The following is a 19085-nucleotide window of genomic DNA, read 5'->3' as shown; positions in this document are numbered from 1 at the left end:
TGGATCTACTGGTCTGGATTCATGTTGTCCAGTGCTGAGACAAAGAAGGTCTGATATTTCTCAATTATTCTGGTTTGGTATGGGATATAAAACCTTTTGGCATCACAAAGCAACAAAAAAAGTCATAATACTCTTTATCATTTCATTATTTATTTGGCGGGTCACTTTTAGAAGTATTTTCACAACTCAAAAAATAGTATCTCTGCCTGAAAATTTGATTTCAGCTGTCACCTTTAAAAATATTTATGAAATCGGAAAGGAAATTGAGGGTTATTTTCCTCCTTTCCTGACCTTGTTTTCTATATTTGGCAGTATTGAATAATGTATGTATAACCGCATAATCAATTTTGCATCTGTGCTGATAGGCAATTTCATTTCTTTGTCTCCCGTTCAAAAGTTACTTCATCATGATAATACACTGTTGTGTTAGTATGTGTGCATGCATTTCTCCTGACAGTGGGTTTAGAGTGCTTCTTTGGAGCTGGCAGATCTGAAATATGCCCTTGTGCCCTTTTTGAAATAGGAAAAGGCTATTGATGATGGGTCTGGAGATGGGGTTGTCTTTTGGTCATTCATTTAGGTGAAGCTGTGGAAGGAGGATTGAGCCATAATTCTGCAGGGACAACAGAGCACAACAGGGAATGAATAAGACACTTGGATAATGATAAAGCCTTTGTTGGACCTGGCAAAGAAGCACGCTTGGCTTTTTGAAACAGATGATCACACCTTTGATCTCTTTTCAAGGAGTGGGGGTTTATGTCATGGTTCCAAAGCCTGTGGAAATATTTCCGAAGTTAATCCTCCTGGTGACCTGCAAAAGAAGGGTCGGCCGTTAGATACACCTACGTGCTCACTGTTCTGCCACTGGCGCTTGTGGAGTTACCGTCAACATCAGTAGGGGTTGCAGGTGCAGAACAGAAATGATGGTTGACTATTCAGGGGTCTCGGATACTTCTTTGCTAGTGCTAGTGCAGTTGACATAAATCTTAACCAGTGGCTAGAAGGAAGGGGAAAAATGTCTGCTAGCATATAAACCGGAGCAAAACCAAAGGAGAAAAGGTTACTAGATGAAATACTTGCCACATAGTATACATTCAGGTTATATACATCACTGTTAAATGAAGGCCAATTGAAAAATATCAAGTGTTCTTTTAAATAGCAAAACAAAATGTATTTGGATTTATAATTAACATTAGATACAAATACTCCTTTGTGAGCAGATGTGAGCCCATTAGCTGTGATGGAGTTTAGCAAGCTTCCATGGAGTTGAGGTTGGTTCTCAAAACACGTAAACACTGCAAAGAGCTTCGTGCTTGCTTAGTTTTAAGTTTTCTTTTCAAAAACAAATAATAGACAAAGAAGTTTTTCAGTACAGGAGTGTTTCAATTTTTGATATGAAATTTGGTTTTCATATTTTAAATTATACTAGCCAGATATATTAACCAGCTAACCAGAGTTTAATGACTAGCCTCCAGAAAACACAACTTAACTTGCTCTTTTTCTCCTTTAAGGTGGTTTCACCTAGAGTCCAGACAAGGGAAGAGAACTAAAGACAGAGGAGAAATAAAGGTCAATATTCAGTTTATGAGGAATAACATGACAGCAAGTATGTTTGATTTGTCAATGAAGGACAAAACCAAATCCCCTTTTGCTAAACTAAAAGACAAAATGAAGGGTCGAAAAAATGATGGGACATTTTCGGATACATCCTCTGCAATCATCCCAAGTACTCACATACCTAATGCAAACATAGAGGTATGTAGTGGTGAAGTACAGATGAAATCAAAACCAAAAAAACCTTTCCTTTTGGGACCTCAGCGGCTATCCTCAGCTCATTCGATGTCAGATTTAACAGGCTCACATGTCTACTCAGAAAAAATGAAATCCAGCACAGTTGGCTACTCTCATCTTTTCAGGCGTCAGCTAGACTCTTTTGGTTCCGTTGATGAAGGTGGTAAGTAAAACTCATGACCATTATAATTACAGTTCACTGCTATTAGAGCATTCAAAAGTCTGTTTCTTTAGTTTATGAAGCAATTACAAGGCCAAAAAGTTAAGAATTATTGTTGGCCTATTTTTTTTTTTTTCACTACCATTAGTTGGTGGTAACTCAGAACTGCTGTTTCTGAGCATAAGAAATAACTTACATTGGTCATAATTTATGGTAATTTAGCATTTTTCTTCTTATGTCCTCATTTGAGAGTATGTTGTAGTGAAGTATTGCATTCTAGAGGGAACTGGAGGCAAAATAACGTCTTGTGAAAAATAATTCTGTTTAAAAAGTTGAAAACTCTCACCAAAGTTTTAAACCTGATTTATACAAAGAAGTGAAAATACTTTGCATTGGTCAAAGTTACTGCGCAGCAGTAGACTACTGTCGCTTTCTGGAATGGCACACTAGTCACAGCTGCCTTCTTTGTAGAATTTAGTTTTCACACAGGAAACAAAAGTTTGCTGTAGTGTCTACCCATAAACATTTCTGAATCACAAAGTCAAGGCCATAGCTGTTCTTTTTTGTTTTTTTTTTTAAATAGCTTGCTTACTCAGCAGTGTTTTGAACTGAGACTCAGTTGCAAAGCTTCTAGACCTAAGCTAAAATGGGTTCTCTGCATGTCATAAACTATGCTATAGTATCTCGCTGATAATATACTAATGACAGATTGTTTGCAGGGAGTCTAAAATCTCCACATAGAAGGACATTAAGTGTTGATACTTCTAAAATGAACCAGCTTGACAGCACAGTTGATGAAACTGCACTTGAAGCACAAAATGACCCATTTACGAATGTGAGTGCTTCGTTACCCCAAAAATTTGCTACACTGCCAAGACAGAAGAATCCATTTGAAGAAAGCCCAGCAACATGGGATCAAAACATAAGTCTGTTTTCCAAACCTGTTGAAATCAGAAAAGAAATTAAAAAAGAGAAAAAAGAGAAAGTTAGTCTTTTTGAAAGAGTGACTGGAAAAAAAGATAGCAAGAGGTCAGATAAACTTAGCAATGGGGGATCAGACAGTTCTACTGACTTGAAATCACCTAGTGCGTTTGGTGAAACTCATCAGGAGAGTTTTGATTATGATTCGACTAATCCGTTTATGACAAACTTCAAGCCTACAAGCATGTTGCCATCTTCAAGGTAGGTTTTTGCCGTATTTCAGTCTGATATCTTGAACATGCTATATAAATGAAAATGTGAAGTGTTGAGGAACACAATCTTTATGCTTTATATACATTTATATCATTGCTTATCTGTTTCTAAGTAAAAGTTATGAACTTTTTATGTAGTTTGATCTTTTCTTACTTCATTTTGAAGTTACATTTATATTACTAATACGTACTGTGAATGTTCTTGGGTACTTCTGTTTTTGGGAGACCTTGTTCGTACTTCAGAATTGTTTCTTCCTGAAAGTCTTCTGCTTTCACTGAACACTCATTGCTAATTATTACACTGTCCAAAGTCAGTGTTTTAGAGGGAAAGGTTTCAAGTCTAAGGGAAAGGTGAAACGGAATAAATAAACGGGTGAAGAAAATGTGAGTAATGAACACAAATCCTGGATGTCACCGTTTGGGGAAAAAAATGGATTTAGGTTCTATACATTAAAGCACAAGAGTTAAAGACCATTCTGTTTTTAAATTGGAGCACCTACATGGGCACTTATCACGCTTGAATTCATTTGGCTCACTGTAGCTTTGCTGAATTCAAGTCATTGCACAAGGCAGCAGTTTATGTGCTAAGCAGAATGAATTAGGTTACAGAGGCTGATAAGAAACTTTGATTTAAATAATCCATTTTAATCTTTTTTTGTCTATCAACAGTTAACTTGTTTTCCTTAACAAAAAAAAAAAAAAAAAGGTGTGTCCCACAGCTTGTTTCCTTTCTGGCTTTTGTTTGCTAGTGAGGAAGATATACTCTGCTCTTTCGCCCTCTTTCTTTTGCTCCCCCTCTTCCCCCCCTCTTCCCCCCCCCCCCCATACACTGTTCCCAATAGGTAAATATTTAAGCAGATAATTATGTAACTTTTATTCATTTGCATTCTCATTTTTTTTCTGTATATTAATACCAGAAGTTAAGTCCTTTTTTTTAAGGTAACGATTAATTTTTATTTAATGACTTAAATTTGGTAGAAATTGAATTTAAAATTAAAATGCTCCAAACCGGAATTTTAAGGTTGTAAAACAAATCACCATTTTAAAGGAAAACATGGCTCTAATAAATTTGCCTTTTCCCTGTCTATTAGTTCCTTAATTAATGACAGAGTAGTATTTTCTTTAAAAAAAAAAGTAATTTGTTTCTTGTTATCTTGTTCTTTAAGATTTTACAACAGATTGATCTTATCATATCCCAACTCAGTTTTATTCATAGGTTAGAATGCATGCACCCCTGATTTAAACTTATAATCATTTTCTTAACAAAACTAATCACGGATGTGAATTAGATAAATGAACTGAAATGGAACTGCTATAGAAAAGATTTGGTTGCTAGAAGCTCATGCAGACTTCAATGAATTATCTTCTTAGCGTCTTCTATGAGTCAAGTCAGTTCCTAGTGTCTTAAATAACATGTTTACAGACAGAGTCTTAGAATATTATTTATTTAATAAAGGATTTCTCTAGATTAGAGTAAGGTTAGGTTGTAGCTTGGTTTGTCAGAAGTTAAACTTCCATTTAAATAAGCTCCTTTAAAGAGAAGTAATTTAAATAACAATTAAAATTACATAGCATTTAATTTTTTTAAAATGAAAAAATGTATTCAGGCAGATGCTAGATATAAGTAGTGAAATCTTTTGAAGTTCTTGAATGCAGCAGATCTTGATAAATATAAATCTTTAACGGTAATCATGATGGACTTTTTTTTCTTTATTTTGTAATTAAAAAGCTCATCACAGTCCCCATTCAGAAGGACTCTAGTCATTTGTTCCCCCTCTTTGTATGAGTCTCTTTTACTAGTTCTTGACTTTCATGTAAACATAAACTTTTGATAAGACAAATAGATATTCTGTTATTTTCAAAAAGCCAAAAATAGTAAACATTTTGACCTTTTCTATAAGACAGCTGTTATGGAATAATATCTATCACGCAATAATTTAAGTTAGAAGCTCTCAGTTTTTATATGCTCCAGTATTATGTTCTGTGAGAATCTTTTAGAATAAGTTCACTTTCTTTCAAATGTATCTTGTACAATTATTTTCTTTTGAAGTAGAAACTAATACAAAATGTGCATATTTAATAAGTTTACAGTTTAAGTTTACCTTTTATCTGTGGAGGATTTGTTGAATAGAATCCATTTTTAATTTTTCAAACTAGTAATACTGTGAAGAAAGAATTGTATAAATCTGTGGGCACAAAATAAATGAGGTTGAGTAACAAATTCAGTATGCAGAAAGCATACACAGGGAATTGAGACTTTGAGTTGTTTTTTATTTACTTAACACGCTATTAAGCTCTTTTGGATGGATACCATTTCCACAAGTAAACCAGGCAGTATCTTTTTATTAAGGTGTGTCCAAAATCAGTGTTCTGGTGTGAATGAGGAGTTTGCTCTGCAGGTGGATCTCCCAGTTAACCCCACTTAGCTAAACCTTTGTTTGAGTGATGGAGCGGTCCTGGGGCATGTGAACTGGATTCCTGTCTGATGAAACTCAACTGAAAGATGTATTCCAGGAGCACACTGTAGCCAGAAAAGGGCGTTCAGTCCATGGGACCAGGCTGGAGATAACGCAAAGTGGAAGAAAAAAACCCCACAGCAACCCTCTTTTCCCACCCTCAAAAAAAATGACCAAACCCAACTCCTTTATGTGCAGAGTGTGAAGGTCAGGTTCTTAGCACCAATGAACCTATGTCTGTAAAGTTAGTGGGAGTCTTTTCAGCAACTTTGGTGAGCTTTGGGTCAGGCTCAAGTGCATCCTAATTAATTGTGTTTGGTAATGTTGACTAAGCAGTAATGATGTGCAGGACAGCAGCTCATAACAACATCACTAACTGACGGCTAGGTGAGTTGCAGAACAGAGTTGCTGAATAGCCATTCCCCCAACCAACTGTACTCTGTCACTAATTACTCTTATTTGCTAATTAAAAGAATGAAGATAAATGCATCTTCCACATGTGTTTCAGCTGCTGATACAGAAGATGTAGAAATGGTTCAGCAACAGTTACAGGATGTTTTTTTCCTAAAAGCAAGAAGTATCCCAGGGTTATTTGAAAATTATTATTTACTTTTATTACTACTATTTATTATTGTTATTTCAAGAAGGTTTGAGAAATATTTTGGAAAAGCAAAACAAAACCTGCCTGGTTTGTGTATAATACTAGTTGTCAGGAAATCACAAAATATGGACCCCTAATTTCTATTAACCTCTGCTCTGGCAAAGGCTTGTTCCGTGGCTTTGGCTAAATCACTTAGTCTCCCTGCTCCTGATCTGTAAAATGGAGATGATATTTTGTTACCTCTTACAGATGCTGAGTGTATAAATTAGTATTTTTTAAGGGTTTTATAGATACGGTATTACAGTATTACATAAGTGTTAAGATTGGGGTTTTTTATTGTCTGGTGTAGGTGTAATATAGATATTTATGAGCTGATTTCTTGACAATTTAAAAATGCTGCAGTCTCATAGTGAAACAAGAAACGCTGTTTCTGCAAATATTACAAAACCTGTTAGCTCCAGAGGATTTATATCATACAGCCAATGAAGAATTTTTAAGTGCACAATATGTCTGGTATTTTTAGCCAGCATTTACCAATGATAGTTTCGTCATTGTACTTCTTAATCCACTGCTTTGAAACTTTTACCTAATATTATCTTAAATTGCATTCATTCTTACAATTACTGCTATGGTCATGGCTCTCAAGAGGTTAATTTGCAGTCAGGAGCCACGTGGATTTTGTATTGAACACAGTTAAAGAAATTGAGGGTACTCCTGGAAAACAAAGATTTTTTTGTGCCGTGACCAAACCTTATGCATCATTTCTCTGAAATTGTTTGTGTTTAGGAAAATACACTACAGTAGGCTAATAAACTGATGTGAAAATTTCTCAATTTACACCACTTGACAAGTGCTAAAAGAAAAGCATCTTTAATTTTAATGTGTTATTAGGACCTTTTTAGAGAGATTGTACAAGTTATTAACAAGGTCCTCTGAGACAGGAGACGGGTAATTAACAAGACCTACAGAAAGAGAGTTTAGGTAATTAACAAGATCTTAGGCACTGGACAGAGGGAAACAAATAGTCCAATATTTAAAGCTGACAGGTTGTTACTAGTCTGATCAAATTCCAGATCTGGGAAACTGAATTGACAGGTGTTTGGGAGCTTTCTAATGTTATATATGTAATATATATACATAGACACAAACAATATAGCTGTGTGGCTGTGTATACATATATGTACACATATATAGAGAGATGCATTAAAAAAACCTTTAAAAGTAGCACTTTCATGACCTAAGTATTGTTAAACTCAGACAAAAGAAGATAAAGCTTGTGCCTACATACCAGTTACACTTTATCTCAAGTTCTGGCAATAAATATGTTACATTCTAAACAATGTGGAAGATGGAATAGTGGAGGAGAAAGAAACATGTATCTTCTTAGGATTCACTGTAACAATTATGAATAATGTTCATATTTATAAAATTAGTTATTGGTCAGTTGGACCATAAAATACAAAAATATTTTTTAATTTTTTCTCTGTGTTCTTTTACTGCTTCAGCCTTTTTCAAAAATTGCAAATCAAAAAAACCCCAAACAACCCAACCTTTAAACTCATTTCTTTTGCATCTTTCTGCTTTGTCTGTCCTTTCCGAATGTGGTTATTTTCTTCAGCCTCTCTCCCCCATACTGTCATCACACATAGCCGTTAGAGCTGCCTGCCTCTCCAGTGTTGCCTCTTCCAGACAAATCAGTATCTGCAGTTTCATTTTTCCCAATGGATGCAATGTTTGAAATAAGCGGTGTCTCTGCATTTTGATGTGTTCATTACTAGATTTGGAAAAAAACAAACACTGAGGTGCCATGAAAACATGAGGCTCTTGATAACTGTGATGTGTTTGGATCATGTGAAATTGTTAAGTCTAAAGAGCAGCTGATGTCTGTTACATTTCAGCAAATATTAAAATTTTGTGTGTGTGATGGTCAACCAGTTGGAGCAGCTTTTGCAAAATCATGGTGTTACGCTGACTTTCTAGGTTACTGCTTGTCAGTTGAGCTATGTTAGTAGAGCAGGTGCCTGTCTCTAGTCAACTGCAGTGGTAAAGTAAAACCTGTTAGCTTAAACCATAGTGAAGATAAGTTATTAGTGCAATAACTTCAACATCGTCAAAAGATAAATGACTGTTAAATGGTTTCGATCTCGCCTGTTACATATGATGTGCCTGAGGCATAGTTACTGGCCACAGCTCCATTGGAATGAACCTGAGATGTTGCCTGATCAAAGCAAAGGATTGTCATGGCTGTATATTTCTTTACCAAATAGGTCATCCTTTTCCAGTGTACAATACAGCTCACTATTTTTAATTTTCATATGCCTTGTTCAGAAATGTTCATCTCTAACAAGTTTATTATTCTGCTTGCTAGACTGTTCTGACATTTTAACGTATTTTTTTTCTCTGTTAGTCAAAAAATGACATCAAGTGAACTATGCTATTTTCAGAATCTTGTTTCCCCTGTCAGTGTTAGCATGTTTTATTTTAAGAACAGCATACTTCTGCATTGCTTTTCTTGAAATGAAAGGATTTTTTTCGGTTCTCTACTGAAATTTGACTAGACTTATTTCTAGTCAACTGTGATTATCTATAGTCTAGGTAGAATATTGATAGACTATGACAGTGCATTAATTATACTGTAGACCGTTAATATTTGTTAATTCAGGGTGGTAAAGCTGTCAGCAGAGCATTATTTCAACAAAACAAATACATTACGGGTACGTGAGAGGTAAAGGGAAACTACAAAACGAACAGAAGTCATGCAGGGATTCTTAGTCTGTCCTGCCAGGACTGTTATCATCCAATTTAGAAAGATCACCGCATGTGATGAGAGAATAATGAAATCTTTTGCAAAGCTACTACAAAGCAATGGTCACAATATTTGGGACATCACTAGAGTGGGTTGGAGCAATCAATTCTGAGAGAGATATTGTAGAAATACTTAGTATTAATCTTGACTTTTGCAGACTCTTCACCAGCAATCACTTACTCCTTATTAGTTGTCTTAGGAACATTGTTTTGAAAGTTCATCCTGCTGGCTGCATGACAAGATTTTTTTCAAGCTGTCCTTGTCTATTGGTGTACATTAGGGAATGTGAAATCTTTTCTGAGTGGATGCACGAGGCATATTATCTGTCCCAAGGGGAAATGCACTGCCTGTTCTATTTTCTTTTAAGAGAAAAATAATTAAATAGTTATACCCAGTTTCTTTATTAATAAATGCAGAAACTATGTAAAATTAATGAACTTTTTTCTTCCCTGTTTCATTATAAGAACTAAGAATTAGTGCTATTTTTTTAAGCATTCAAAAGTGGTTCTGGAAGTTTCAATATAAGATTTTACTTTAGGGTTGTTTGATATTTTTGGTTGACTTACAGATCTCTAATAGTAGGGTCTTCTAGTGGAGGTGCTGGCACAACTTTTAGTATAACAGTTCTTTAGTGGTCTCTTGAGAATAAAACTTCATTAGTTTTTTAGCCATAGCACAACTGCCTAGTAAAAGGAGGAATATTTATATGCTTTAAAACACTTTTTATGTAAAACTGTTGTTGTTTGTTTACAGAAACTTTAATTAAAATTCAGTTGAGTACACTGTGTGAGATCACTTGATTTTAGAATGTCTTATAAGTCCTGAATAATAAATGAATTTGCACGACTAATGCATCCAGCGGTGTGCAAGTACAAGTGCCATTGTTTTAAGATACTTACATTTTTGGAAGGAGAAGGCTAGTGTTCTGGAAGAGCTTGTGAATACAGCCCTGTATGCTTCTGCTTCCCTTGATCTGTCTCCAGCAGTATCAGACACCTCAGAATTGGTCACCAGCCTTTTGTGGATCCAGATTCATGTCTGTTTTCAAAGTGAAGGTGTTTATACATAAAGCCAAAATTTTGTTAAATTTTTCGAGTTGTTTTAACTGAAAGTTTCTGTGCTTCTGTATAGTTGCATTGCCATGTTTCTACTGTGCTAAATTTGAGATATACGTAAGCTACAAGAGAAAAGGCAACTTCCTTGAAGAGCATGTTGTTCAGGATCATTATCAAGCACTATATTCTGAAACTATAACTTCTTTATCTCATGGAGCCTTCTGCCTTCTTTGAAGGGCTCCATAGAGTGCAGCAGCATACTCATGAACAGACCATTTCCAAAGTAGTCTATGTAAAGAATATGTAACTTGAGAACAAATGATTTGCAAAAAAAGTGTGTCTTACATTGAAAGTTGAGGATTTTTCGTCCAGTTTCTTAACTCTTGGCCTGAGACTTTATAGTAATATTAAGAAATGGAGTGATAGCAACAAAACCTGATACTCTTTGTGTCGTCCTGGGGTTACACAAACTCCAGAAGGCCTTGGAGCATGGCTTGACAGCAGGACAATTTATATAGTGAAGTGTCTTAAGTGATGTTCCCCAGAATCTGATTGGGAAATAAATGGTAATACGCTTACTCCGTACTTGCTTAGCTGCCAGACATGACAGTCATTTCTTCTCAGAGTATAAAGTGATGTCTGCATTGCCAGGCACAGCAGGCTAATAATATTCTATGGAAAGCTAAGTTTCTGAATTTCATTAACTGTATCTGATTTTATTCATTTCTTTTGTGTTTCTAGTACATTGGTAATAACTTAAATTGCATCCTAATATTTCAAGGTTTTGATACGTGTTGTGAGAATCCAAAGAAAAATGCATAAGTAATTGTCGTGGTTTAACCCCAGCCAGCAACTAAGCACCATGCAGCTGCTCACTCGCTTCGCTGCCCACCCTGTGGGATGGGGGAGAAAATCGGGAAAAGAAGTAAAATTTGTGGGTTGAGATAAGAACGGTTTAATAGAACAGAAAAGAAGAAACTAATAATCATAATGATAACACTAATAAAATAACAACAGTAATAATAAAAGGATTAGAATATACAAGTGATGCACAATGCAATTGCTCACCACTTGCCGACCGATGCCCAGTTAGTTAGTTCCTGAGCAGCGATGCCCCCCAGGCCAACTTCCCCCAGTTTATTTACTGGGCATGACGTCCCATGGTATGGAATACCCCTTTGGCCAGTTTGGGTCAGCTGCCCTGGCTGTGTCCCCTCCCAACTCCTTGTGCCCCTCCAGCCTTCTCGCTGGCTGGGCATCGGAAGCTGAAAAATCCTTGACTTTAGACTAAACATTACTTAGCAACAACTGAAAACATCAGTGTGTTATCAACATTCTTCTCATACCTAACTCAAAAACATAACACTGTACCAGCTACTAGGAAGACAATTAACTATCCCAGCTGAAACCAGGACAGCAATGTAATAAGAATCAGTCCAAAGACTGAGAAGTAGGAATAGGAATGATATTTCAACTCTAATGGAAAATGAACATGGTAGAGCTTTGCTAATTACCTGTACACAGACGTTCCATATTAAAGGATAAAACCTGAAAGCTCATACTGAGCTTATTGGTGTAATGGATATTTTACAGGATGTCAAATTACCGTAGAAGATTTCAATACTTTGAATAGTAATGTTTAATGTAAAAAACCTAGTTTTAATTTCTAATAATATATAGTACAATGATCATATAACTAATACGAATAGCAAAATATAAGTAAAAAGGTTTTGTTCCTTAGGAAAATATGCTTTCCATACAGCATAATTTAGGAGCCCAATTCCCATTCATTATGTTGTCAGAGTAAATGGTTCAGGCACTAAAATGTTTAAATCAGTTATAGGAAAGATTTTTTTTAAACATTGTTTTAATCTCTAGGCATTTAGAAACTAAATATTTAAGCAGCCACTAGACCTAATGTTTGAATTTTTAACTACTATCACACTTCAAAAGACAAAATTACAAGCTCCAGTCATAAACTTGAGCTTGTGATACATCCTGAACTCAACTCCACTGTATTGAAGTTTCTATACAAACTGCAAGTAATCAGCATGCAATGTAGGTATTTAACTACCTCATAAAAAGTAGGTGTTATGAAAAAATGTGAGAGTTTCATGTAGTTCTAATGAAATGTATTTAACTAGGGAAAATAACAAGAAAGTATAAAATAATATGCTTGCTATGATTATGAAATAGTCATCCAAAACAGTCTACAGAATCAGCATTATAATATGTCTGTCTCCATTATTAGTTAATATTTTTATTTCTCATCACTTTTCTCCCCCCAGCAACATGGCGGTAGAGAAGGGTTCTCATCTCAGATGAGCTAAAATTTAAATCCAAGCTAATAAAACCCCCCAAATTCAAACAAACTTTACTATTCAGTAAAAATGCCCATGTAAAGAAAAAGGTGCGATAAAATAAGGGATATGATACAACCTGATAAAAATATCTGATATAAAGTAACTGTTAAGGAAAGTAGTTGAATTCCCAGATGAGTGAAATGGGGGACACAACTAATTTCTCTGCTAGATTGAAGAAGTCTGTTCTACTTATAGTGGGGTAGGGGCAGTGTAGAAGTTGGGTGGCTTGCTTGGTCAGTGTCACCTGTGTGATCCTACTGCAGCTGATTTTGAATCTGTGCTGGTGTGATTTACCTCCCTTTTACTAGTTCCTAACTTTCTTGAAGGTGAATGAAAGTTTATTAGCTGTAAAAGACAACCCGTGGAGCTTCTGTTAAAAATCATTATGGGACCTGGGACCTGACCTTGAGGCACGTGAGACTCCGCAGTGGTGGAGAGGGGGGTTTCTTGTCCTGTCTGGATAAGTGGAAGAGGTAGATAATGACTTGATTCCTTGAGATGATGCAGGATGCAGGAGCAAGAAGCTAGATAAGCTCTTTTCAGTGAACAGAAAGAGGAGTAGTCAAGCCAGTTTGTGTAGGTTGGAAGGTATTTCCAGTAAGGACGCGTTAGACTTAGGTGTAACACCTGGGAGTTACAGTGTTAATGACAATGAGCCAGAGAAACCCAGTTTGACTTTAGTTCTCGGGGTGAGTTGGCAGAAAGTCCTTCTGTTAGAAAAGAATCATCCTTTTACTTGTAAACTGAGCAGATTTACTTTGGGCATAATTGAGAAACAATAATTATAGAATCCCACAATGCTGCTTTTTTTTACAATCACTGTTCACAGAAAACTGCACTCAGAAAAAAGCTAAAAGAAATTTTTTTTTCCCAAGCTGTGAACATAGTTTTTTCATGCTTCCATAGCAAAAGTTCCTGGCCAATTTATCTAACCCTAGGGAAAAAACAGAGATGGGACTATAACTAGCATTATCACTATAAACTGTGATTTTAACACAGAAAAAAAAATGACATTATTTTTTATAATTGCTTAGATCAGTGGTTTCAGAATGCTCTTAGGAAGTCAAGAAAATGGCTGCTCGAAGGAGGCTTATGATGGTTGTACAGCATGTGGGCTGTAGTCCTAGAGGCATGTTTTCTGTAACCGATTGCCAGTAATCAAATGAGATGGTAACTTCAGGAGTGTATTTTTGTGATGAAATTTAAATTAAAAAATGAACGGTCTCATGAATTTCAATACACCAAACATGCAACTCCCCCAACTGTAGGCATTCATAATTTTACAGTATTTTCTTTTGAGGTATTACGTGGTCCTCTGACAGTGAATTATGGGTACAGCGGTGAGAGCCTGCGTCTGCTCACACTCACCTCGGGCTGGAAGCGCTGGCAGGAAACCTGCGGGGCTCAGCGAGGCCGTGGAGCTCCTACCTTACTTAGCAGACAATCTGATTTAAAAAATGTTATATGCAATCTCAGCACCTGTTTCTTCCTTAAGAAGCAGTATATTTTCCACATATCTCTTTAAAATATGAGTAAGAGTATTCATGGGGTTGGGGTTTTTATTGGGGAATATTTTGTTTAACAGTTTTTCATTTTTTGCAAGTATATTCAAATTGCTTCATGTAAAATAAGCAGATGTGCTCTTTTGTAATTGCAGTTACAATGTCCGCAATGTTACGGAAATGATTGCGGGTTTTTTAGCTAAAAAAAAAAAAAAATTAGTCCGTATTGCCAGTGATTTATATTTCTGATTTTCAAACGTAACTTTTAGTAGTCAGAACTGCTGCTTTTCTTTAACTGCTGCTATGAAAGAGTCCTAGAACTTATTTCACATAAACTATAAAGTCATTCAAGGCAATGAAAGATCTTGCTTTTTTAACCTTTCAGAAAGTCACTCAGTTGAGCAGTCAGGCCGTATTATTCTATATCTTGTCTAACATGAGGAAACAGTCCCAAAAGAAAGATATCCCAAATTAACGCCACACTTCGTTAAATAGAGACATTCTTGGTTTTCACCAAGCTAATTCGATCCAGTTCAGTTAACTCATTTTTTTTGTACTCGGATCACGAAAGGCAGCCATGAATGAAGGAAGTTCATCATGTGTTTGACACATCAGTGTGAAACTAAAAGGCGGGCTGTGAGGGAGTGTTCCTGCCTTTAGCTTTTTAGACAATACCCTATGAAAGAGGCCCCTCATTCAAAACTGGTCTCCAGCAAACTAGGCAGGCTGCTGCGGATCACTGTTACAAACAGGTATAATGGGAATTAGCCAGAACTTGATTCGTCAGACACCTCTTGATTTCTAGTTGTGACTGTTCGTGTAATCCAATCTTTATCTAATATCCTCAGTCCAGCAGATGGTTCACGGGACTTCTGTATAAGCAAGAGACTGCCTACTTTGGAAATAAAAAATAATGTAGAGAATAAAAAAATTTCATGTAAAAAAAGAAAAATTGTAATGTAAACAAAAGGGTTTTTTACAGAAACGAATCAGGTTTTACATTTTACATAATTTACTAATGTAAATTATGTCCCTTCCACTTCTAGACCATGAAATACATGGCGCTTAAACTCAGATAACAGTGATGAACAGTCACAGAATACATGTTCCTTACTTTAAGCTACCTTTAAAATAAAAAAGAAGTGTAAACATATTTTTGTAACTTTTTGCATTATTCTCAGTCAACAAACTTCACCCTTGACAGCCAGTACATGCAATCTAACGAAATAGTAGGTTCTGTGATGTGAAAGAATGATGTCTGCTATAATGCTACCAAGTAAATGGTACTTGGGAGCCATATCCAAATTCTGAACACATTTTCAGAGAGTTAGTTTCCTCTCCAAACTTGCTGTAGCAAGTACATGAGAACATAGCAGTACAGATTTTTGAAGATATTTGCATCAACCTGAGAGACCAGTGGACCATGTCTTAGGCCTGACACGTAGACAATGGCTGCTTTTATCAATATCAGCTGCACTTTTGCAGTTGAGGAAGAAAAAAAATCTGAGCAACATCATGAAATAGCTTTGCTTTTTGGATATGTGGGATAATCACTAGGTTTATAAAATAATAGATTATTTACTTGATTTTAAGTATGGAACAAAAGTTGATGACAGAAGATGGCTTTTCAGCTCTGACTTAAGCTGGTGATCTCACTGGAATTTCTAAAGGACCTTTCTCCTCTAGCAGCTGCCATGAAAGCTGGGAATACATGTTAGTCTGCAGGGTTTTGTTGTTTTTTAACAATCTCATCCCAGGGACCTGTTTCCAGAATATTTCATTTAAAGTATCTCCTTCTGCTTAGAAGCTCGAGCTAAGTCTAGAGATCAGAGAAGAGCAAGGGAAGCCCTATCCATAATATCCTTTCTTATATTTCTTAATTACTTACTCAAATTTTGTGACAAAATAATACAAAAAATACAAAAAAATATGGACAAAGAATATATGAAGATTTCCATTAATTTTGAATATTTTCCTACTTTTCCTAAGTTCAACAAATCAAGAAAATAAATCATATTAAATATTTTATGGCTCTATACCTAATTCAGTAGCGTCTTCTAGTAGGTGTTTTGGTCAGATAAGCATGCACTGCTAATATTTGGGGTTTTGGCTTTTTCCCACAGTTTTAATATGAATCCTTCTGGCATTGAGGACCTCAAGAAAACAATGGTGAGTTATGAAGTGTTACGGAAACCCATCAGTAAATGCCAGCTAATTGGTGCTTGACACAATATAAGCTATTCTTGTTTAATCTCTTAGAAGGAATGTTGGGGTTTTTTTGTTTTTCTTTTGACACATCCAGAAAATCTAATTTGAAAATTACAGGCTTAATATAAATTTGGAAATAAAGAAGAGTTTTACACTCAATATACAGTGTACTTTTGGTATGATGATGTAGAGAAGAAGAGAAAAATTAGATCTTCGCAAAGTAATCTAAAGTAAAAAGAAAACGTTGCTTTCAGGTATTTCAGATGACTCTAGAGAAGTAATAGTCAGGTGAGGAACTCTGCATTAGGCAGTGATGTATTAATTGACCTAACAGGAGTTTCCTATCACTACAGTTGGAGACTTGAGGACAGTCTTTAGATGGCAAATCAAAATGGAAGCAATGAACTGATATATATGGTAGGATTAATAATACAAATAATAAATGAACAGCCTCTCAGAAAACACTAAAAACAGAAATACTAGAAGTTATTCAAAATACTCTTTTGACTCTAAAAGTACCTAGAATAAATTGTGTACCAAAAAAAATCCACAGATTTCCTATGCAGTGTCTTTGTTTGAAGGAAAATGTGGTTGTACTAGAATCTGTTCTGTGAATAGATGAAATCTTTAAAAGTGGGTTTGTTTTCCGTCTTTAAAATATATGGAAAACAAGTTTCACAAGCGAATATGACTCTGTACTGTTTGGTTTTTGCTGGTTTATGTAAATGATTTGCAATAACATTTGCTGTTATTGTAAATGCCCAAGTTTTTATAATGTAAGTAACTGGTGGGAGATGTCAAAGTATATGAAGGCTGCCTTTGATCAGATAGTAAACTGAATTCTACCAGGCGGTTACTTAATCTCTGACAAAAAGCGACATCAAAAAAATTGATTTAACTTAGCAGCTATTGTCTGTAAAGTAACCATAATTACAGTTTCTATGTGCTTGCAAATGTACTACCGCAAATCATGTAATTTATTGCTGGTAAAAGCATCGGTTTAATTCTTTTAAGAAATAAGATGTGAATTGTTTTATTTAAAGGATTTAAAGGTGATAAAAGAAATCCTTGATGATTTTTCTTTTGGAATACCGGCTATCCTAAATGTCAGTTGTAGGATTATGAGGTGGTGCTCATTTAATACAAAATACAAATTAGGAGGAGAAGAAACTATATCTCAACCATAGTTTTGAATGAAACCATTTGAATTTTTTTTTAATATTCAAGATTGCTTTCTAAGGTGTTTGAAGTAATTTATTATTAGATTCTGCAATAATAGCCCTCACCAAGTTATTATATTTCTTCCTTGTGCATCACATTTAGTAATTATGTTTGTATGTCTTCTACTCTGGTGCCAACACCTGTCTGAAAGCGGTGTTTAAATGGGAGCAGTAGCCAGTTGAAAGGGCAGCGTGAGCTCTTTAAGGCCTAATTAAGAACTGAAAGGAAGATGAAGTAAGTAGGACAAAAGATGTGAAAGTAGCTTAGATGATATTCCCAGAGCAGAATTCCTCATTAGAACAATAAAGAGATGATCAGAGATTTCCAGGCCTTCATTTTAGCTAACTCCATTTCCTCTGGCTGTCAGTGTGTACCCCCAGAGTATTTTGTAGCTGAAACAATCGCTCTTTGCGTAGCTTGTTATTTAGAATCTTTTTTTCTTAGTAATTCATTATAAGATTAATGTTTTGTATTAAAATTGTAGTATCTGTTTTTGTAAAGATATAGTTGTTCCTTATACATTTAAGTATCACTTATTTGCTCAAACTGAACATTTAAAATCTTAACTTTAACAATATTTATTTCTAAGTACTAACATCCCTTAACTAGAATTTTCTTGTGTAATTAATGTCATAGGTTATTCCCCCCAAAGATCTATATGGAGCATGTGTATGATTAAACATCTTTAAAGCATATGTATTACACACAATTTTCCAGTAAACATTATATAATAATTAAAGACATCATTGCATCTTAATTCCTGTTTCTTTGCCAAATCAGAACATTAGGCAACCCTGTATTTTAGATGTGGAGGTGTTAATGATGTCTTTTCCAATGTGTACAAAAATTTAGTACCAGAAAGGGAAAATTTCACTTCCTTCTTGTAGAAGAAAATGTGCTAAAAATATAATGACCACAAAGTGAAGTTATTTTCTCTTTTGTACTAGTTGGAAATCAATTACTAACCAATTTATAGATTTCATCAAGTTAGCCATTTTAATAAAGTGGGAGTTATCGATCACTTACAATCTTGTAACTTGATAAGTTTAAAATCCTGAATACACGTACATAAACGTGACATTAAATATCTCAAATGTAGTGAGAAACCCCTAAAAGCGCCTATTTTCAAGAGCTACTATTAGAATATAATTGATGGAGAGAGGCTGATTGATCTGTCGTACTTCAGCCTATTTGCAGTACACCATCACTTTTAATTAGGTTTATTTGAAAACTTTGGCCACCTGCGTATTTTAATGATTCGACATATGCCAATGTGCAAATACGGAGCTGAAGGAAAAGGAATGAATATGACTTTATTACGTGGTGTGCTTCCTAGCTGTGCAAGCTTTATCGTTTTTAATGACAAGTTTCTACTATAAACAAAAGCTATCTTGTGTTCTTCTTCTGCCCTGTTAGATGTGCAGGATTTGAGAGGTTAGATTATTTTACTTAATTAACAGTTCCATATTTTTTAAATGTCTCCATTTCTGAATCAGATGAAACTTACTGCTTAGCATGTCTAACAGTGCTAATGCTTTTATAAACCAACTCTCACAATCTTTTTCTCAGTTGTACATTTCCAAATTTTTCCTAATCTGGTTACTTAAGGTCACAGCTAATTCTTCTTGACACAGAGTAAGACATTCAAGTTTACAGTGTTTTGGATCACATGTTGCATGTTGTTGGGAAAAGCTCTAGAGCAAATGGAGGTATGTTGTCTAGGAGAAGT

The 19085-nt window shown here is 35.2% G+C and overlaps 1 protein-coding gene across 1 annotated transcript in view; it reads left to right on the top strand.

Moving 5' to 3' along the window:
* The window catches only part of RAB11FIP2 (RAB11 family interacting protein 2), a 34382-nt gene that overhangs the window by 10493 nt on the left and 4804 nt on the right, over positions 1-19085 (top strand). Inside the window, exons 2-4 of the mRNA XM_052799267.1 lie at positions 1512-1954; positions 2671-3133; positions 16051-16096. Of these exons, the coding sequence (XP_052655227.1) occupies positions 1512-1954; positions 2671-3133; positions 16051-16096 (952 nt within the window). The remainder of the gene's footprint in view (positions 1-1511; positions 1955-2670; positions 3134-16050; positions 16097-19085) is intronic.

The sequence above is a fragment of the Harpia harpyja genome, chromosome 10 (genome assembly GCF_026419915.1).
Source record: "Harpia harpyja isolate bHarHar1 chromosome 10, bHarHar1 primary haplotype, whole genome shotgun sequence".
In the NCBI taxonomy this organism is placed as follows: Eukaryota; Metazoa; Chordata; class Aves; order Accipitriformes; family Accipitridae; genus Harpia; species Harpia harpyja.
Note: the sequence above shows the minus strand (reverse complement) of the source record. Positions and strands in the feature narration are given on the sequence as shown.